Below are 22,075 nucleotides of genomic sequence, written 5' to 3' on the forward strand. Positions count from 1 at the left end.
ATCAGGGGATTGCTCAGGCCCTAATTAGGTTGCGTTGCAGTCAGGAGTGTTGGAATTCTGACTAATCCTCTCTGAAACCAGTCAATTATAATTCTGTGGTGCTGCTCCAAGCAGAGCCACAGCGCAACTTAAAAGGCCCAACATTGTTGGGTTGTTTGAGGATAGCTTGTGAAAAATATGAGCAGTTCATCCTTAGCCCCAGGAAATAATCCCCAGAATGCCTCAAACCCCAAATCCTCAGGTATTGAAACCTTGAGTGGAACAACAGTGGCAGAAAGTTGACTGGCTTGTCTTTTCTGTGTTCCTGGCACAGGTAAGTGCTATTGTTGGTAGATTTGTGAATGTGCCTTCCTCTTGGTTTACAAAGGAAAAGAGAGTTGCCATTTTGGTAACCAGAAAAACAGTTTTCTTTCATTCAGAGCTAAGTCCACTCCTTCCAGATGTGCTGCTGCAGACCTCTGTTGTGTTTGATGTATCTTCCTGTACTTCCAAATGGCTTACAATTCCTTCTAGTCCCTTTCCTGTGTTTTGGGGATTTATTTGTTGTGGAAAGGACAGTATTTCTCCACATGGATCTTTCACTAGTGTGGTATCCCTGGGCAGACCAGGTACTCAGGTTTGAGGACAAACCCCCTCAATTCCTACTCCTGACTGGTCCTTAATATGGCAGCAGTGCTGAAAATACAGCTTACACAAGAAGCCAAAAATTTAATGACCTGTTTTCAACAACCTGGATATACCAAAACCCTTAGAATTAAATTCAGTTATCTTTGGAATGTTCAGTTGTTGAATGTGTTTGGAAATCCATTAATAGAGACCATTAGATGCTTTGTAGCACAAACTCTCAAAAGCTTTGGCCATTGTTTAGCATCTCACATTCTAATCTTCCTTACAACAAATAAACCATCCACAACACAGTCACAAAATTTGTATTAAAAACCACAGGAAAGCAAATTAAAAATTAACTCAGTGCTCTGTGTAGGCCAAGTTTCCCCTTCTCATGTTTACCTAATTTTGTTTAATTTCTGTCTTTCATGTCAATGTTGTTTTAAACTTTTATCCCTGGTAATTAACCACGGTAAAGAAAAGTAAATGTAGATCTTGGAAGTTTTGCTTGTGGGATCACATCACATCTGAAGATATTTACCACAAGCAACATAAGAATTTCTCCTGTGCTTGTTTAGTCAAGCTTTTGTTCTGAGATTGTCACAGTTCTGTAAATAGATGAGTTAATAGTTTTAATCTGTTTTATTTCTCATCCTATAAAGTATCTTCTAATGTAAGCTTTAAAGAATATAAGGTTACAGGCAGGTGTATTTATTTTGATGGGTTTTATTTCCTTAGATTATTTAATGCAATTAATAGTGTTCTAAAAGAAAATCTGCATGAATCAGATGTGCGTTCCCTTTATAGAAATGAACTTAAAGGTGCAAAGTTCTTCCCAGCCCTTGCTGCAGTAAGAGTTTTGTCCACCAGTTTTCAGTTTAAGGTGATGAGATTTTTTCAGATTTTCAGAATGTAAGAACAGACAGATTTTCAAAGCATTGAATATGTGGGGGTCATCAGATTTTCTTTCAAAAATATTTGTGCCAATAATACACCTCTGAACTGAAAGGTTATCCTCTAATAAACAAAGGAAATTTTAATGGATTTCATTACAAAAGAAGTTAATCTAGAATCAGGATATCTTTTTTTAGACATAGTTTATCCCTAGTGAGGGAAAGCTCTGAAATGTGTCCAGTTCTCAGCTCTTTTAAACATCAGCTTAGCTTATTAAGTTTCCAAGTTGACATCCTGGCTCAGAAAAGCCTGACACATGAATAAAAGGAAAAATCCAAAATTGTTGCAAGGGCTTGTATTTCACTTCCAACTTCTATGCTTGTTCATGTGCAAGTCACACTAGAATTCAAGTGAGCCTAGAATATAAAACAACATTGTTTTTTCTCATGGAGAGTATTTTCTCATTTTTCTCTGGTGGCTGGAAAAGGAGAGATTCCTTGGGATTTTACAGTATAAGAGTACTTCTTTACAACAGTGATGCTACTGTGGAAGTCTCTCTAGAGACTTCCAATTAAAGCAAGGTGCAATCAAGTCTCATACTTTCAGAGATCTGGCTATTAAAAATATTTTATCATTGATTAAATGGCCTTTACCTTTTGAAAGCAATTATAAAAATTGCAAGGAGTCTCTCCCTCCCCTTCTAGTAAGGATGAATTTTGTAAGTGCTTCTAACTATAGAATAATAAATAGAGTGTTAAATATTATAAAAATTGGAAGGTTAATAGAAGATTAAGAGTGAGTTTGCAGTTTGTGTGTGGTAGGAGTCTGTGGGAACATTGTTTTGTGGAAAATAAATCCTTTGCCCTCATATACCATTAAAACTGAGCTATCTAGATAAATCCAGCATAGTATTCAAACTATAAGTTGTTGATCCTTACTGGTATGAATTCAACCACAAGCAGTTGAATATGGTTGTGGATACTCAACAAATATCCACAAATATTCAACAAATAAAAAATTAAATTTTTTATATCACTGCAAAAAATACTTCTTCTAAATAGTTTTATTTGTATAATCTCTGTTTTAGCTAATAGCTGAATTAAAACCCAACTAGCCAAATACTGCATTTTATTGAGTTAATGCATCTTTTCCATGGGTTAGGAAAGAATTTGCATTGTGTCCTATTGGTTAATTGCATTTCACCCTTAAATTAAGTAGCAGCAATTTATTAAATGGTGGAGACAGGATGCTGAATTAGATTAATCATTGTCTGATGCTATAAAGCATAAAAATTTCCAAAGCACTATTGCTGTATTTAATGCAATTTGCATGTTTGAAGCAGTGTGGTAACTTCTCATTAGTAACTTCTATTTTTAAAGATGACTTGTTTTGGTCATCCTGACTCAGCAATTTTGAAGTAAAGAAGTGGTTTTATGTACTGACTTCCATTTAGCTAGTTAAGCCAATGATGCTTGAGCAGGATATTCTTTTGGGTTATCTGTGGCTTTTAAGGAATATTCTAAAACATAACCCAGCAATTTGTACACCATTATTTGTATTTCATACTGATGTTACATATGAGTTTAACATTTACACACAATGCTATGTATCTGTATGTGGGAAGCCTGTGTTTTGCATGTGTTAGAATTGCTTTTAATTTTTTTTTTTTTTTTTTCAAAAGAGATAGGAGAGGATAATAACCTCTGCTTTGTTTTTCCTGTTGCCTTTATTCTGACTAGCTTTTTCCTGTAGTAAAAAGAGTTGAAAGAAAGGGGTTTGGTAATTTGTTACTCTTGGGGAATTCGGGAAGAATTGGGATAATGGTCCTATTTTGGCTATTTAATTCAAGAGGGTTTCTCATAAATTCTAGCTTCTGGCCTTACAATAAATTCTGTCTGGGCAAGTAGCTGTGGTTTCTACTGCCAGTGGAATGAACACATTATGCACTAGGGCTGTGCAAGTAGGTTTGTATTAAAAATAGGCTGGAGTGTCCACTTTTAGCAAAACTGTAGTTGCTGCACTTTTGCCTTTTTAAGTATGAGGAGAAATTTTAGAGATAATCTGGTGCTCAGTGCATAACACACTGTAGAAATACAGGATGAAGTGTTGTGATCATTTGTGGTTTTAAGCTTTTCTTCTCATATTGGGCACAGTGCAGTTTTTCAGTCCCAGGTGTGTGTGCAGGAATGCTGTTCTCCAGGATTACCATGCACAGGTAGTGTTCTGTCAGTTCCAGGACTAAATACTCTGACCAGTGATCATGGATCTTATGATGATATTTGAGTTTACTTTCAGCTCAAGGTCTTCTAAAATTATTTCAATGTATGAAACTTATGGCTAAGGTTAGTTCTTTATCTGAGCTCAAACAGGGATTCAGACTAATTTACTTAGTTTAAGAATGCTTTGTTCAGTCATTTAGATGTGTGAAGATTTTTATAATGGTTTGAGGAAATAATATTTTTTTCTTTGATTTTTATAATGCATCACATATCTAACTGAAATGAAGGCTCTATAGAGAATTTAAGGGGTGTCACTCTATTTGTTCTGTAAGAAGCCACCATGATGTTTTGGTTATTGAAGGAAAAGCAGTGTCAATTCTCTGACAGTGTTTTTGGGTTAGTAGAGGGATCAGAAAGTGGGGAAGAAGCCAAGGTTGGATGGGGCTCTGGGCCACCTGGTCTGGTGGAAGCTGTCCCTGCCTGTAGCAGGGAGCTCTGATCTTTAAAGTCCCTTCCAACCCTTAAAATCCTATGATCCTTTGATTCTGTGATGATCCTTCCCCATCCGTGTCTGGGAAGTTCATTGCACAATACATAGAAGGAAAAATTAATTAACAAGAGCACTCATATTAAAATGCTACCCTTGAATTCATACAACAGGTGCCATAGGCTTCATTGTGCTGTAACCTCACTTGAAATTATTCCATTGAAAGGAGAGTGTTTCAAGAATGCCAGCTTGGTATTAGGTCATTGGCTGTAGATCTATGGAATGTCAGCCCGGCAGTATAATTAATAAATCCTCCTTAAATAATTAAGGAAGAAAGTGGTATTTCAGCAGTGATAAGAGTGTTTGCCCAGGATAGCAATTAATCAAAAGACTTTTGATGTCATTGTTGTTGTAACTACAAGATTAGAGATACTGATCATCAAGCAGCCAAATGTGTGTTTCAGTTTAGCAAATGAGCTAATTGGTAAATGATTAAAAAAAAATAAATTGATTAGTAGTTGATTATCTTGAAATTTGCCAGAGATTTGGATGGGTATCGCGCAGCTATGCTGTATTTCCCATTGTGAAACCTGTAGTACTGTGCTACATAGAGAGATTTTTCTCTCTTTCTCCTCACTTGGCCAACTAGTGGAACAGTCAGATACAGCATCAACCCTGTGGTACTATTTAAACTGTGTTAATAATGAGTATGACAGAAAAGGAAGACTTTTGTTTCCAAATGTGGAATTTTATGTATTTTCCAAAGAAAAATAGTAATAATAGGTTAATTTTTAAAAAATTAACAGGCTCTACATGCCATCCAATGAATAATATTTATTTCATTGAAAACTGAAAGTTCTTTATACCATTTAATAGGATTTTAGCAGTTGCCAGTGAAGGCTGCACAGCAAAGTGCATAAGGTGACTCAACCCTTGGCATGAGCAAGATCTGTCTGAGAAATGCCATGGCAGCCTGATGACCATTCTGTGACTGTGTTCCCTAAGAACAGAATTATTTTGTTTTCTTTTGCACTGGTTACATGAAAAATTCCTTGCTACAATAATTTAGGCAAAAGAAAGAACCCAAACCCCAAGGTCCAGGATTAATTTTTTGCCAGTGATATGTGGCTATTCTAATTCAGGCAGAGTTCAAAGATTCATGTCCAGAGGTTACACTTCTTTGAGAGTTCAGTTTTTCTGAGTGCTCAAATTTTTATGAATGAAAGAATTTAATTTAGTAAGAAATAAATTGGCTTTTTTGAAAGTAAACTTACAGTTTGCTAAATACCTTGCAAACACCAGTAAATGTATTCTTATACTTTGATTAAGCACAAATTTTAACCTTTTTAATCACTGAGCTTGTGCTGAGAACTGCTACCATGGTACAGCATTACTGAAGAACAGCGATTTTGGCATAAGAGCAATAGTTAGTGAAAAATTTGGAAAGGTAATTGAAAAATTGTCAGAAGATTTTATCTTTTTTATACATTCTTGGGGTTTTTTTTTAAAGTATTCAAAATTTTATTTGATGTGTGTGTTATGTTCCATGAAGTAAATGTATCTCTAAAATAAAGACTGTTTGAAAGATGGGGATTTTTTTTCTTTGTCTGCATTTGGGCCAAAGGTCTGTTTTCTGTAAAAGTCATGTCTGTTTTAACTTACCCAGTCATTTTGACTATTTCAGTATATTGATTACTAGTCAAGAATAGTTTGGTACACTGTGTATAAATAGCCCTGTGAATATTTGGAAAGTGGCCAGAAGACTTTATACTACCAGGGAAATAGGCTTGAATCACGCGAGCCAGGTAAATGTTTAGCTGCCATCATTGTTTAGGGAAACCTGAGTGTAATTCTCCAAATGATAAATTGGTTTCTTCACGTATGTTCAAGTTTTTTGTTTCCATTTCTGCATTCTGGAGGTTTTGCAGGGCTGAGTTGCGCGCGTGTGAGTTGAGGCGCTCGCACACTCACAGCTCCTGCTCCCATCAGCTGCCTGTTACTGCCCTGGTGCTTTGACTTTCCACACTTCGGCTTCCACTGCCTCACATTCAAGTGTGAGCATCCTGGGGGGGCATTCTTTCATGTTTTATGTTGCTCAGAATTTCCATCTGCTTTTACTTGACTTGTGGTTGTGAAGATCATGCTTGGCCCATGGGATCTTACACAGTGCCGAGAGGATGTGGAGTTTTGTCAGCCAGAGAAATATGTCTGGCTTTTTCTTTTTTTTCTTTTTTTTTTTTTTTTCTTCTCTTCAGCAGCTTTCATATGCTCCTCTTCTTGTGTGGTCCCACTAAACTGAGTATATTTAACAGAAATACTCTCCCTCTTTCTATCTTCTGTGTGCTGCTGTCTTTTAGGCAGACTGTGTAAGAAATCTGAGATACAAAAAATGTTAGTAATGACTGAAAACAAGGTAGTGTTACACAGAAAGGTATTTTAATCATTGCACGTTACAAATTTGTAACAGCCTTCCACATTCTGGTTGTAGATAAGTCTTTGTGGATCTTCAGTTACCAATAAACATCCCAGTTATATCTTTACTGAGTATTTTGTGCCCTTTTTTTGCAGGCACTGCTACAATCTACAGTTCAGCAGCAAGAAGCAGCTATTGAAAAGCAGTATATATTAGCCATTGAAAAGCATTCTCACAAATGTCAGGAGCTCCTTGATGTTCAGGTATGGATGTGCACATGCAAGAATTTCCATGATTTTCTTTTAGTGTCAATTCTTTCCTGTTTGAAAAAAATATTAACACATATGATCCCCCAAAAAATGATCCATCTCTCACCTTGTTTCCTCAGCATGCCACTATACACGAGTATTTAAAAATGCTATATAAATAGAGACTCTTCATCTGTTGGGATCAAAAATGTTCTATAACACTGGAGCCTGCTTGGAACAGATTCAAGGAGAGTGTGTAGCACTGAGAAAAAGTCTCAGAGCAACTTAATACTTTTTAACAGATGCCATTTTATGTGGGCTTGGAAAAACCATTCAATTATTTTTCATTTATGTAGATAAATGAAGGATTTGATTGTGTGGGATTTGTACAAATTTTTGGTCCAAATTTTGAGATGGTTCTTAGATGGCAGATGAAAACACATGTTGTCCAGACTTATTTTTATTTCAAAGAAATCCTACCTAAAAATAAAAAAGCCATGAGTTATATAATATCCAGAAGTATATACATATATGCATTAATGGCCTAAATTGGCTCATTTAGCATGACTGGAGTAAAAGCACACTGCACAGCAAGTATTTGAGATCAGAGCAATTAGAGATGAGTCTCTGAACAGTGTCAACCTGGTTTGTTATCAATAAGATCTTGGTTTGACTGAAGTGCAGCTCTAGAATCAAAATAATAATGATCATGAGCATGAAAGTCTAAAAACCAAGAAGTTAATTTGTTAGTAGCCCCCTGGAGTCATTTATATTGCAACTAAGTTACCTTTTGAGTACTGTTAGCAACAAGTCTGCAAAAAATACCAAAGATTACTTTTTAAAAATTTTCTTGCAGTATCTTACTCCTAAATACATCAAAAGTCCCTTTGAAGGACTCCACTATTTCCAGAAGTGTTTTATGACCATTTGACTCTGCTAACCATATCAATTAACACCTAGTGCAAATGTGTATTAAATACATAAGCATCTGTGTAAACAGTATAAAGGAAAGATGTCATAATGTGAAGAAATTGATTGTATCATGAGTGAGTTTATTGCACAGAATTGCAGTTATTTAATTCTTGCTTTAAAGCTCTAAGAACAAGTAAACTTAATTAAAAAAAATGTTTTGTGTTTTTGAAATGAACACATTGTTTGCTTACTTGATACCACTTTCTGAATGTTAAAAAGGAATGAACCTCATGAAATGCAGAAATTTCACAGGAAGATTTTTTGAGATTGTTCTTACAGACTGACCAATGACTTGCACCTGTGATCAGTGAGATTTGCATCAAAACCCCAAAAATGGGACAGAAGTGTGGAAACATGCTGTAGAGGTTCAGATTTACCTGGGGAGAACCCAACAATGTAAAAAACTGTTCTTGGTCATAGGATTGGGAGTGGTTATGACAAAACACAGTGCCCAGTTCACATCATGTCTGCATTTAACACCCCTTTGGATCCCAGAAAAAGTGTAAATTTTGTTCACTAATTTCCAAGTCATTTCTCATTCAATACAATCGAGGTTTTGCACTTCTCTTTGTAATGTAACACTGGGATTTTGAAGCCTAATCAAATAGACAAGTGTGGGTGCTTGTGGTTGAGCTATCAGGTTTAATTAAATATGATTTATACTGGCAGATTTTATTCACTCATAAAACTTTGTTGAAAGGTCTGAGAAATGGGTGGTATGTTTTTTTATTATTTTTGAACACATCTATTCTTAAATGTATGTTTTCATGTTTATTTTCACACTTCCTTTTCTTCAAATGATTCTATGTGCTAACAGTTGAGTTTGATGAAATTACTGCTGATATTTGTACACAGATTTCATTACTGTTTTATGTTATGGGATTGCATAACCACCTTTACATGGTGATCTGTGAGTGTTTGTATCACTGTAAAGAATTTTTTTGGTGCAGCAGTAATCGCACAGTGCAAGTATACACTCAACACAAAAATCGCTTTCTTTTTCTGTTCCCTTCTAATATTTGTGCCCTTACAAGCAGCATTTTGCCTTTAAAGTTTTAAGCTTGTGTAAAACTGTCAAACCACATAGTTTTTTGTGTTCATTTGCCATTCCTTTTAAATTTTCTGCTTTTTATTTATTTCTAGTTCCGCACAGATTATCTCATGATAACTCCTTTGTCATGCCTTCTGCTTACTCTTGTTTCCCCCCTAAATTCCCATGCTCCTTCCTCACAAAAATCTCTTTGAGATGGAGGAAACGCTGTTTTTCTCTGTTTGTCTTTAACCTTCTGTTAAAGTTTATTGAAGTTTCTGATTTTGAGGCTTAATTATATCAGGTGGAGGTGCAGGTTAAAATCCTCTCCAGAGAGGTGCTGTCCTGCTGATAATCTTCAGTGTGCAAGGTTGTGTTTTCCAGGATGGGGAAAGAAGTGAACGACCTCATTGCATTGTCCTATCCCAGTTTCCAGCTGGGAAAATACCTGCAGCTGATATTTGATCATTATGTGTCAGGCTTGTCAGCAAACTGGCTCTCTGTAGGAAGCATCCTGGGTGATGATCTATGCTATGCTTGTCAGTTTTACTTTTCTAGAGTTTGAAAATATCAGAAAATACTATGTCAGTTCTTTACATGTTGGAAAAATCACAAATTCCATCCCCATCTTTTTCTGATACTCAAACCTTTGATGCCTTCTGAAAATGAACATCAGCTGTGATCTTGTGGTTTTAGTCATGTGTTGCGTGAAAATATATGGTGAAAAACATAATCAACAAATTTCTGTATAGGTTTTTAATACTCAGAAATTTGTCATACTATTCAATCAAAGCAGATGGTGTTAAAATGTGTCTATAGCAAGGTATTTTTTTTATTCTTCTGAAAACAGTCAGTGATCTGTGTATCAAAATAAAATCTTAAATACCTACAGCAGTTATTTTTCACGATGATTTTATGTGTCTGAACCATATCTCACATTGGTAAATGCAACAGCATTTAAGACAAATAGAGTTACTCCCATGTCTTTAATGCTTTTTCCAATCCTTTATCATGATATTGGCTGTCATTTGTATGGTAAATAGTAGTTCAAAATCTCTTGCATGAAATGTTTTGTCTCTTTGAGACTCACTCAGAGAAGTATTGGTTTACCTTCAATATGAAAACAATTGCTGAAAAGTCAGAATAAAAATTCCATTGGCTGGAGCTCATCTTTTAAAGTTTATGATGCTTTCAAAAGCAGCCTGTGGACAAGCAGGAAACTGGTGTGACAGTAGCCACAAACTGCTGGAATGTGATAGGTATCTTATCTTCTCTGTATTTGGATGATTCATTTTGATGTGTTTTGCACAACCTTTTGTGAAAAGTACCACTATGTCTCCCAACAACTCCTAGAATGTAGAATGACAGTTCTTTTACAGCAATTGTTTGTATGCCAGGGAAAATGTTTGCTTCCATTGGAAACTAATTTCACAGGTGATATAATTTTCTTTGATTCCAAATAATTGCTTTTATAACTACTCAAAATGGGCCTCATGTTCCTCTAATAATGCTTATTTTGTGAACTTTGATTATGTTTTTCTTCTCTGGAAAGAGGCTCTGTGTTTTTCCCATCTGATGGTAGTAATTGTGAAATTTTTTTTTAATGCCTGATCTTGGAGGGGCCATATGCAAACTAGATTCTGAGAGTCTTGTGAATATTTGCATTTTTAGGAGACATTGGCCAAATTTTTGCAGTGAGAGTAGTAATGCTAAAGACTTACAGACTGAAAATACCAACACTGCGGTGGGCATAACCTTTCTAGTTCAATAATTCCAACTATGATAGGTCTGGAAATTATTTAGATTATTTACCATGTCCCCTTCTTTGAGCATTTCCTCTCAATTCCCAGAAATCTTGTCATTTGCTGCTGTAGAAATATTTGTTTATTCATTCCCTTCAAAACCAAGTACTTCCAATCAGTCCTTCCTGTTACATTTTCATGTAATTCACCTTCACATAATTCATCTAGCTGTGTGTTTTCAGGTCTGCTGCTCTTTTGCCAAGAGTGAAGTTACACTTTCTCAGAACTTAAAGGGGCAAAAAACAAGGATTGATTAAAATGCTATGGCAAATTTGAGAAATGTATTCCTGAATTCCAGACGCCTCCTTGATTTCCTTGTATATAGAGGGAATCAAAATGAAAAGAGCAAGAATCAGCTTTTCCTGTGCTGGGATGGCATTTTGTTTGTTCCCTTGCTTGTTTTTTTCCTAATTCTAAAATTTTTTCAGGATTTATCCTGCTTGAGCAGGGATGTGGGACCAGATGACCCACTGTGCTCCCTTCCAGCTTGACCCATTCTGAGATTCTGTACTTCCATTTAAAAATATGGCAACAGGCAGAACTGTTTGGTAGCTTTTTTTAAAATATAAACCCTTACCAGAATTTACTAACCCAATTTCAATATACCCACTCTCACATGCCAGTTGGAGGTTGATTTTGCAGTCCCTTTGCACTGTTAATTCATCCATTTAGTGTCCCCACCAAAAATCTGATTTGGAAATTACATTTGCTTCTTTGAATTTATCAAGTGGCACTTGAAAGTAGCTCTTTGGAGTGATTTTTTTCTCTCTCTCTTTTGCTTATATAACTTGTTATCTTCAAACATTCACTACTTGTTAGGAATTTGCACCCTCGACTCTTGTTGATATTCTGAACAGCTAAGCAATACAGAATGGATTTTTCTCCTCACTTGTTTTTATGTCAGCTGTAGTTGAAAAAAAAAATTGGGTTTGTTCTTTTTTGCTGTCTTTCATTATTGAATATTTCGCTGTTTACATTGGTCATGTTTTAGGAGTTCATTTCCTTTATTTCTTCCTGATAAATGGAGCGATTTGTGGAGAACTCATATGGGAAATGAATTAGATCAAAAAATAGAAGAAGTCATTGATACTTTTTTATTATTGTCACATTTTTATGAAGTTGCTTATCTCTGCATCCCCAGGAGCTTGAAGTGTGTTGGGTTTTTAATGATCTCTATTACAATGCATGCTTTCCAAGCAAAGTATTTTCATTATTGGATGTCTTTATATATCTTCCTACGTTATTTATAAAAATTATGAAGTACTTATGCAGCAAAATGTTTTAAACCTAATTTCATCCTCTCAGTGGCTCAAATGGTGCAGTTTGTGCCCTCACTGTATGCTGCTGAGTGGAACCCTGAGTACAAACCTATCTTAGCTATTTTATTACTGCTATTACACTTTTTCTTTATATTTACATTGTTTCAGCTTTTCTCACGTAAGGATGTTTTGCTGTTTCCTGAGCTGTCTCTTGGAAAAGCTCTGCTGCTTTAGGAGACGCTTGGACCTCAAACTGGCACAAAGATACAGCTCAACCATGCAGGCAGTAATAAGTTATAATTTGAGGAAGTGGAAATATGTACCAGATGTTGGAATTCTGCAGACAGATTTTCCACCTTGCACTGCCAAACACTTGAGATGCCACAGATAGTGAGGACAGTGTAAGAAACCATTTAAAATTACCAGTCCTTGTCATTTGACTTAGGCAGAGCTGAAGAAAAGGTGCAGTATAAAAGAAAATGCTGTTAAATGTAGACAGCCTTGTTTAAAGGAGCAGAAAACCATTACTAGTATTTTAATAAGGTTGCCTTTTTCCTCAGGATAATATTTTGAATAGGGTTTAGAAATGGGAATATTTTGATCACATTACAAAGTCATGATGTGTTTTTGTTACATCACCTTCCTCTCACATAGATAATAATGTTTCCCATGACCTGTGTTATTTCTTCCTACTGTTAGATCCCTTCATGGGAGACAGAAATAAAAGTAGAATTTAGTGAGTTAAGGTTTCTTTTAAAATAGGTGAACAGATTTGAAGTGTTGAATTCTTGAAAAGCCTCATCCAGTGTTTTATTTTCCATCTTGGAGAATGAAGTGCTGAAACATTTACTAAATATTCTTGAAAATAATTTTCCCAAGTCTTGAAGGAGCAGGATGGTTCAATGTCCATATATTATGAAGGTACAAAAAAGCCCCTGCAGTGTTGCAGATGACATTATTTTGTTTTTCTCTATTAAACAGTTAACTACAATGCAGTTTCATTAGATTAAAAAATTCAGTGGATACTTGTTAAAAGGAAAACTGGTCTTTCACTGAGGGTGAATTAGACATATTAATGTCTTATACTGGTTTTGGTGATGATGACATTAAAGTAAGTTTCCAAGTATCATTTCTTTAGTGTATGACAATTGTCTCCTCAGATGAAAGATCTGTGGAAGAGGGAAACACCAATAACTTCTTGTAGTGATACACCAATTAATGCAAGGACTCCTTTCCCTGTTTATTTTTAGGATATTTGATTGTTCTGTGATGTTCTTTGCTGTTTTATTTGTGGATTATTGTCTAACTGACTACTTTTACATAAGCTATGAATAGCAGTTGACAAAATTAATTAATCCCTGCCAAATTTGGTGATCTTTGCATGATGATTTAGTCAATATTGAGAAGGAATCAATCTGCAGAATGGTTCTGCAGATTCCATTACTATAGCAAAAAACCCCCATTTTTATTTATGGATTAAATCCTGAACACATTTAATTTTAAAGGAAACAGTACAGGACTCAGAAAGAAGCTATTTTTTAAAAAAGCATTCCAGTTCATGCAAGACACCCAATTATTTTTTTTTATTTTATATTTGGAGTTTAGGATTAATAGGAATATACAAGGATTTATAACTGCACTAAGTTAGAATTAGTTATTGATAGCTTTAATGCATCATTTAAGCTGTAAAGGAGCTCATCTCATGCATTATTTCATTCACCCCATAAGTTAGTGTAATATCTTCTGTGTAATCCTTCAAATTATGCTTACCTGAAAGAAAAATTTCACAATTCTTCAGAAATAAATTTAATATATAAAAATAACAAAATAGACAGACTAGTTGCTATTGTGATTAAATCTGTTTACAATGTCTTCTCTGACTCACATTCCAGGAAAAAAAAGAAAGATTTTTTTTGATTTCTTTTTTACAGGAATCAAGAAAAACCACAGGACCTCTGTATTTATATTTGAATCTACATCAAACGATTTTCATTTGGAACCATTGCCTAGAGAATGTTCTTGCAGGGAGGAAAACATTATAACCTATTTTTGAATGCCTTTTGTTTTAAGCTGATTTTCACAAGACTCTTCTTGACCCTCTCATGCTACTTTCCAGAGGGTAGGGTAGAAATACTAGTATTTCTCTCCACTGTGGAATACCACGTCTCAGAAAAGTTTAGGGGTTTTCTTCTATTTGTTTTGGAAATCTCTTTCCTATGTTTTACTGGGCCATCATGTCATGAGACAATTTGCTCCTTAGAATTTTTACAACTCAGAATTTTGCACTCTTAACCCTAAACTCCCTGTCTAAGGAATGAAAGAAGGTAAATTATAGCTTTGTTGGGAAGAAGTGAGAGTGCTGGGCAATGGAAAAAAGGTAAAGTGATGGATTGAAGAGCTGCAGTATTTGTTGTGCCTAAGCTAAAGGTTTTTTAGATCTCTCTGGGTATCTCTACGTGGTGTTCAACTCTCTGCTGTGCCTACAGATAACACACACAGTGTGAATGTGCAGCCTAGGAAAGTTTGAAAACTGGGTGAAAACTTCCCTGGTGCTTCAAAGGGCAGCTTTCAGTGACATTTATTTTTTTCCCTCACTGATTCATGCACTATATTTCCAGTTCCGTAGTCATCACTTTTTATAAGTGTCCATCTTTGCTCTTCATTCAAGAAACTTGGTAAGATATATTTCTTTATTAACAGTTGGATAATTAGATTCAAAGTTCCAGCATATTTAGATTGGTTTTTACCTTTTTTCTGCTTCTTAGGTCGTTGATTAATAAAAAAAGCATCACCTAGACTTCTGTTTAAAAACTTCATGGACCTTTGCAGGGGTTAATTGCTTTTTTCCAAATTTAAGGCTTCCTTTGCAAATCACCATCCTAACTTCCACAGGAAACCTGGGAGACACTTGGTTACTTTTCACAGGACTATTGGGTCTGATGAACTCATTATCCTCCTTACAGGAGACAGATCACTCTGCCTTGAAAGCTTTTATTAGGCTTACTGTTTGAAGCATGGGCAGTGTGCTCTTGACAGGTACAATTACCAGGAGAAAGTGGCCTCCCCATTGCTTGGGAATTGGAGTTCAGGGTATAAATAGCTCAGAGTGAAGTCTCAAATCTCTTCCACTATTCCTTTAATACTGTCTGAAGGAGAGGAACGTGTTGATAATTCTTACCTGTGGAAACTGCAAATGCTGAATGAGATTGATTCAACTCCCACCCTTTGTCTGGCTTTAATTCATGGTGTAGAAAGGGAGGGTTTGTGTCATAAAGCTGCTTAGCTGTAGCCATTTAACTCAAGAGATCTTTAATTCTGCAGTGGTCTACTGTTCAGATGCCTTTACCATAGCAGAACAAGAAACTACAAGCAAATAAATGAACCTAAAACTCCTTGTAATCCCCTGTTAACTAAAAATACAAGGGCACTTGAAAGCTCTCAAACATGGAAGTGCTGAAGTAAAACTCTTACCTTCTGTTTGTTTTTAACCTTCAACCCTCTTTAATAAATTTGTCTGAAAGACCAACTGAGGAAGCACTGATTGTATGTAAAGTTCACTGTGAGTATTTGGTACCAGACTCCAAAGTCATTCTGCATGTCTAGAAATTCAGTGTACCAAATGCTTCTAACAATTTCTACTTAAAAGGGTGTGTGGATGGTTTTAAAATCTGAAATAAAAACCTAGCTGCCCCAACTAAAGAATAGTTCCAAAAGGCTTAGAATAGCTTGTGATGCTGATCCATTGAAACTAACAGCTTGGAATTCTGTTGAATCAATTGTTAATAACTTTCTTTGAATTACTTTTTTTTTCTTTATGTTTTTGCCAAAGGCTGTCTGAACAGTCATTATACAGAAAGAACTAAAACTTTTTTGTTGACAGAAGCCTTTACTATCCATAACTTCCAATATTTCCTGCTCAAGTGATATGCATAACCAAGACCCCTGAATATGCCTTTGAAAGATCTGTGCTTCTGAAATAAGGGATTCAGATGCATTTGGATACATTCTTATCTAAAAGATGGATTAATAATACCACCAGTAATTCCACATAATTTTAATAAGCACATCTTTCCAGGAAATTCCATGCCTCTGTATGAGGACTAACACTGCTGTGGGGCAAAGTACTGTGGAGAAAACCAAGACATTCTTTATTAGTTATTAAATTGCATATTAATTACATACAGAATGGAAGCTTTCATGTGGTACCCATAGTAATTATGTCATATGGGTTTGCTGGACTTAAGATCTGTTTGAGGGAGAAGCAGTTCACATAATATTTTATTCTGTTTTTTCCATTTCCATTTACTTTTTTTTCCATATAATTTATGTAATGCAATAGCTTAAGGTATGTTTCTCTCTGAAAAACATGAGTGACCAAATACAGATCCTCAAGCCAAATAAACAGTTCTCCAAGGCATTTCTCTGGGACTAATACAAGACAATTTGCTTTACTGGGTTGTCTGGACAGCTGTTGCAACATTTGTGATGATAAATGATCTTCTGGAAGTTCAGATATGAAGGTAGTCATCTATGGGAGGATTATTCCACATGAATAAGCATTTATATTACAACAGGAAAGGACATACCTAGGTATTCGCAAGAGACTTACAGTATTTAAATGATAAATTCTGTATTTCCATGAGAAGTAGTGATACCATTTTATGTAAAATAAGTTATATTGAATTATGACAGAAGTTATTGGCTTCTATTTCGAAAGCTAATAGGGTTTGTATTTAGGGTTTTGATTTGTAAAGGCATGCAGAAAACATTCTAAATGCCCTTTCAAATACTTGCCTCTGGTATCTTGAAAAATATGAACTAACATGTTTTCATAAACAGATGCAATTCTTCATGAAGTTCTTGTTGAATTTCTGTGAATTCCATAAAACTCCAAATGCAATACCATATAGATTTTCTAGTCTCCCAAGGAAATAGGAGAGCCTAGCTTAATCAAAGGAATCACACTTTAGTCAGAGCAGCCTTCTGGTTTTTGGAATTCTCGACTTAATTCTTGAGGCAACTTTTTTTTGTAGTTAGAGTTTTGGTTGTGATATCTGTGATATTTGTATTTATCCTGCAGAAAATTGCTGGATTGCAGGTTCCTGACAGGTTAATGAGAAGTTAACTCTGCATGAAGATTTAGATTATGTGAAGCATTTTGGTCATCAAACTGTTTCATCATCAGGGGGACTGACATTGATTTTCTCCATGTGTACATGTTCTATATTGTATTAATGCAAGTATCTGCATTCCTAGATTACCAGGATGGGCTTGAATGCCTTTTCATACATACATGGAAAATAAAATTTTAAAACTCTTCTGGAGTTTAGAATTGGAAAATTTTGGTCCCGTTGAGAATGGTGTGAAATACATCTGGTAGCTGGCCTGATGTGGAAACTTGAAATGTGGATACAGGTAACCCAGAAATCTGATGGATTCATAGAAAGCTAGGAAATCAGATGGTCAGAGTCAAGCTGGAATTCACTGCTTGCCAGGTGTAAACTAGAAAGCCTCATCTCACTGAAAAAAACCAACTTTTATTGCAAATTTTATTGCAGGTGTTTTCAAGATAGAGTTGGTTTCCTCTAAGGAACTCTCTGTAGAATCTCCTGTGCTGATTCTCAACACGCAAAATAAAGATTCAGTATTTTGCTTGGCATGATTAGTGAGCTTGAATTTGTGGCATATGTCTGCAAAAATATTTGCATGTTTTTGTTTTATGTTGTGTCATTGTGAAATAACATATTTGTGACCTGTGCAGTTAGTCAAGTGAGGAGTCATAGAGAGCATTTAATAATAAAATCCATTTATTGTTTCATCTTTGCGTTGCTGGGAAAATGTAATTTCTGTAAGTGTCCTGATAGTTAAAGCTGATGTCTGAAAACAGAAGAAAAGTGAGTTACACATCATTAAGTATAAACATGATGTGAATTTTGCTACTCCTTCCACAGGTGTTTTCCGTTAGAATATGTCTACCACATTCAGAGCTATTTTAAGTAAATTCACAAGGAAATGCCTCTTTACGTGTTTATCCTGGAAGGGCAGATAGGCATTTTACTTAATAAAGCCGTCTTAAAGTTTTCTATTCTTCAAATGAAAAAATATTTTTCAGAACATAGTATTGCAGTTTGGTAATGTATTTCTAGCTGCCATTAGAGACACTTGAAATTAAAACATAATAAAATTTGTGAAACATTTTTTAAGAAATTACTAAGAAACACAAATTACTGTTTCTTAGAAAGAAAGGGGGGATTTTCCTGCTTAACTGTATGTGTAAAAAATTTATGTTTGCTCTATACACTTATACTAATAAAAAACTCTGCTGTAACCTTCCTCTTGGTGATCTTGTAAAATGTTATTGCATTGAGGCTGTACTTTCAGGTTATAATAGATCATCTCTTAAATAACTTGTGAAAAAATGTAATGACTTGCTAGCAATTATATCATGACATACGTAGCATCAATAACTTCCAGCAGTAATTTTTGGTTTTGGGAAACAGCTTAGCTCTTAGAGACAAAACCCACATCCTGCAAATTCTTTACTTGATACAGAGAAAAAAAATTGTCGTGATTATCAACAGTTCTATATCTACATATAGAATACGTGGTCACTTCAGAGTTCATTTTCTCCCTGAAAAAAATGTTCAGGATGACAAGAAATTGACAAAAAAATAAAGCAGAATTGTCATTTGTTCACATTTCCTGGCTCTCCAGGGCCATGGTATCACAAATGGTTGAAAGAAATACATCTGCCTTCTACTCTCTGTACATACAACTGAGGTAGTGCAAGACTAATTTAAATTCTGCAACTGTTTAAATGAAATAAAGTGTGGTGCTGCTTAGACAATCTTTATCAATTGTGTAAGTGTTGCTTTTACATAGTGATTCATTTTTCAACTTCTTTCACAGTACTTTTTAGAGTGAAAAGAAATATTAATTATTCAGGAAACCAAATATTTCTTGCTATTGGAATTTTTCCATTACATGAAATCACTTAAAGGAGTGCTGTGAATGTAATTTAACTGAATCTACATTTGAAGTAATTTTGTGAGTAACTGACACGTCTGAGTGTCTTGGATGAATTATTTTTGTCTGTTTTACTCACTGGCCATGGTTAGTAAAATATGAATGTTTTCTCCCTATAGCATCAGCGACTTCTTGACATTTTGGAAGCGGAAAAGGAGGTGTTATCAGAAAAGATAGAAGAAGCTATGATGCAGCAGTCACAAAAGCACAAGGTACTGTTTTCGTTTATCAAAAAAGAGACCAGCATCGTGGAGTTCATTGGGAATTATCCTGTCACAGATATTGACAGGAAGCACTTTGACTATTTGAAATTATTTTTAGCCACCCTTTTATTGTCTATTGCAGTTTAATTTTTCATAACATTTACAGGAAATGCTGGACAAGTGTTTGGATGAAGAAAGACAGAGAGGCAAGGAGGCTCTGGCAGCTGCTGCAAAGGTATCTCTCATCAATTTGTGGGCATGCTATGTGGATTCCATGTGTGTCATTAGAAATGCCAAGCCCAGACACTCAGTTTTGTTTCATAACTATATTTATCAAGCACGGTGTTCTCATCTGTACTTAGGAGAAGCTGTTTCTACTGAAGATGAACATGTTTGCTATATCCCATGCCTTGATGCAGAGATGTAACTGCCTTCTCTGGGACAATAGCCTCTGAATTTTTTATAACAAGAAGTCACAGAACTGCAGTTCAGTTGCTCTTGTTGCTTAAATATTTGTTTTTGTGGTCCTTTGACATCAGTGCATCTTGATTTGAAGAGCTAGGTCTCAGGGTCAACTGATGAACTTAATAAAACAATCATGTTCTATTTAACTTTAATTTAATATGGTCGTCTTCAATGAGGAGAGAACTATTATTAAAATCATAGACAGACAGAGACAGTTTAACAGGTTTTGAATTATTTTATATAAGCTGATGTTTGGCTAAAAGTGACTCTTCAGTTTTTAAATATGATTTCTCCTGTCTATTTCATTATTAAGTGCATAGGTGTTAGGAGAATAATTTTGTAAATTTTAAGCTGGAATTAAATTCTAATACTGGTGTAGAATCCAGTACAAAAGTTCAGTTGCATGTAATGATCTGGGGAAGCTAGTGGTGTGTATTACCTGTAATCAGGCTATATTGTAATTTTCTGTGTCTTTCTTGTGTAATATATGAACAGTGGCTCAGCACCTCACTGAATAGCATTCAGTAGTACCACAAACATTCCTTATGTGGTTGATATCTACAGGAAAATGTGTGTATAATAAAACTTCCTAATTTAATTGTTGTATTTTTAATATCTAAGTACAAAATCAAGTCCCAGTGAATTGAAATAAACAGCTTTAGTTGGAAGGGTAGGTATCTGATGAATACAGTATTTTTAAGCTGAGGGAATTGTGATTAAGTTTTGTTAGCCCATTTTTGCTTGTTTTGAACTTCAGTTTGCCATTTTTTATTTGTAGATATTATGCAGTGGTTGTGTTGCTGGTAAATATATTAGTGTGGCTACTCATGTGTGGAGCTGTTGGCTTCAAGTTCCCAGTTATTTCAGATAATGGTTAAATACAATGATTGGGGAGCAAATAAAACAGTACTTCTTGTAGCATGGCTAAGGAGCTTTGGGAGGGAAGACACTTGTTTTATCAAATGTCTATTGGCTTATTTTCTACAAAAAAGACTCAGACAGTTTTTGCACTTCAGATATTTGTAGATAAGAGCAGGAATATCTCTTACATGGGAATATCAAGGGAAGCCCATGATGTGCCTACTCATGCATGGGTTTTGCTGGGTTTTGTTTTTGGTTTTTTGATTTTTTTATTAAGCAAACTAGTTATGAATGTCTGTGTTTCCAGTAGGTGGAATTTAAGGGCCTTCCTGTAACTTCCTCTTGCTTTCTGTAACTACACAAGTCATTGCCCAGAGGTAATACCTGCTTGGTAGCACTCTAAGATAAATTGAACCTCGTAGTTCAGAAGTGAAAATGTTCACATCCCATATCTTGTGAAGGTGATAAATATGAGTCATTCAGTTTGGGTGTGTTGCCCATCTAATTGTGCCTGGTCTGTTTCAAAGGCTGAAAAAGAAGTAGTGCAGGAAGCTGTCCTGAAAGCAGTGGAGGAGGAGAGGAGAAATATGGAGAAGATTCATGCAGAGGAAAGAAAACTGTGGGAAGCAGAACGTGATAGTCACAGAGAGAAGATTGCCCAGGCTGTTTCAGAAGCCATGCAAGAGCAAAGAAAGCAGAATCAGGTTAGTATGTTTTACCCTTCCATGCACCTGCTTTGTGTTTTGGTTTAACTTTTGTATGTCCTCTGTTGTTGTGGTAGATTTTCCTGTGACATCTGTCACTGGGTTGATATTTGCAATGCACAGCAAGCAGTTTGTCTTCATCTGTGAGTATGGAGAGAGGCTGGCACATTCAAAACAAAGTTCCTGTGACCTTTAAAGGTACATATATTGAAATTATGTAAATCATGCCTGGTTTTGTCATCTGACTTCAAAAGGAGCCCAGGATGAGCAGATCAGAGAGTGGCATTTATGCTGTAAACAGTTTAGATGACTTCCATACCTGTGGGAGACTAATGTTACATTTCTTCCTTATAGAACAGGTACAAAATAAAGTTAGAAAAACTGGAAACATAAACCAGTAATGAACCAGAAATGTTTCTAATTATTGGAGAGGTGCTTCTGTAACAATAAATGTATGTCACTTAACACAAACTGAGAGAGACATTCCCAACAGTGCTTTTAGCATTTCTACAAATTGCAAATATGTTAAAATCACAAGTAAATTACTCTTCTAAAACTTGCATTTTGTGATGCTGGAACTATTTGGAGGGACAGCCTGAGAATTCACTAATATTTTGGTGGCATATTTGAATGTTATAGTCTTCAGAAATTTAAGGAGTATATATTTCATTGGTGTGTTGTAATTTGATATTGCTGCATTTTTTCATGTGCTGCATAAGAAAAAAAAAGTAAGAATTTGAAGTAAAATAAAAGTACTCTTTGGAAACAGCCACCATTTCCCTTTCCAGTGTTAAACAGAAGTAATAACCTCATATACCTAATCAGCTACAAAAAAAGGGTTTGATGCTATGCCATTGTCATACTCTGTATTGCCTGAATTCCTGAT

General features: G+C 35.3%; 1 protein-coding gene across 1 annotated transcript in view; it reads left to right on the forward strand.

Annotated features, from left to right (window-relative positions):
• The window catches only part of CCDC91 (coiled-coil domain containing 91), a 112,185-nt gene that overhangs the window by 53,092 nt on the left and 37,018 nt on the right, over positions 1 to 22,075 (forward strand). The window contains exons 8-11 of the mRNA XM_058805474.1: positions 6,775 to 6,882; positions 19,076 to 19,168; positions 19,326 to 19,394; positions 21,013 to 21,189. Of these exons, the coding sequence (XP_058661457.1) occupies positions 6,775 to 6,882; positions 19,076 to 19,168; positions 19,326 to 19,394; positions 21,013 to 21,189 (447 nt within the window). The remainder of the gene's footprint in view (positions 1 to 6,774; positions 6,883 to 19,075; positions 19,169 to 19,325; positions 19,395 to 21,012; positions 21,190 to 22,075) is intronic.

This window comes from Ammospiza caudacuta, chromosome 5 (assembly GCF_027887145.1).
Source record: "Ammospiza caudacuta isolate bAmmCau1 chromosome 5, bAmmCau1.pri, whole genome shotgun sequence".
NCBI lineage: Eukaryota > Metazoa > Chordata > Aves > Passeriformes > Passerellidae > Ammospiza > Ammospiza caudacuta.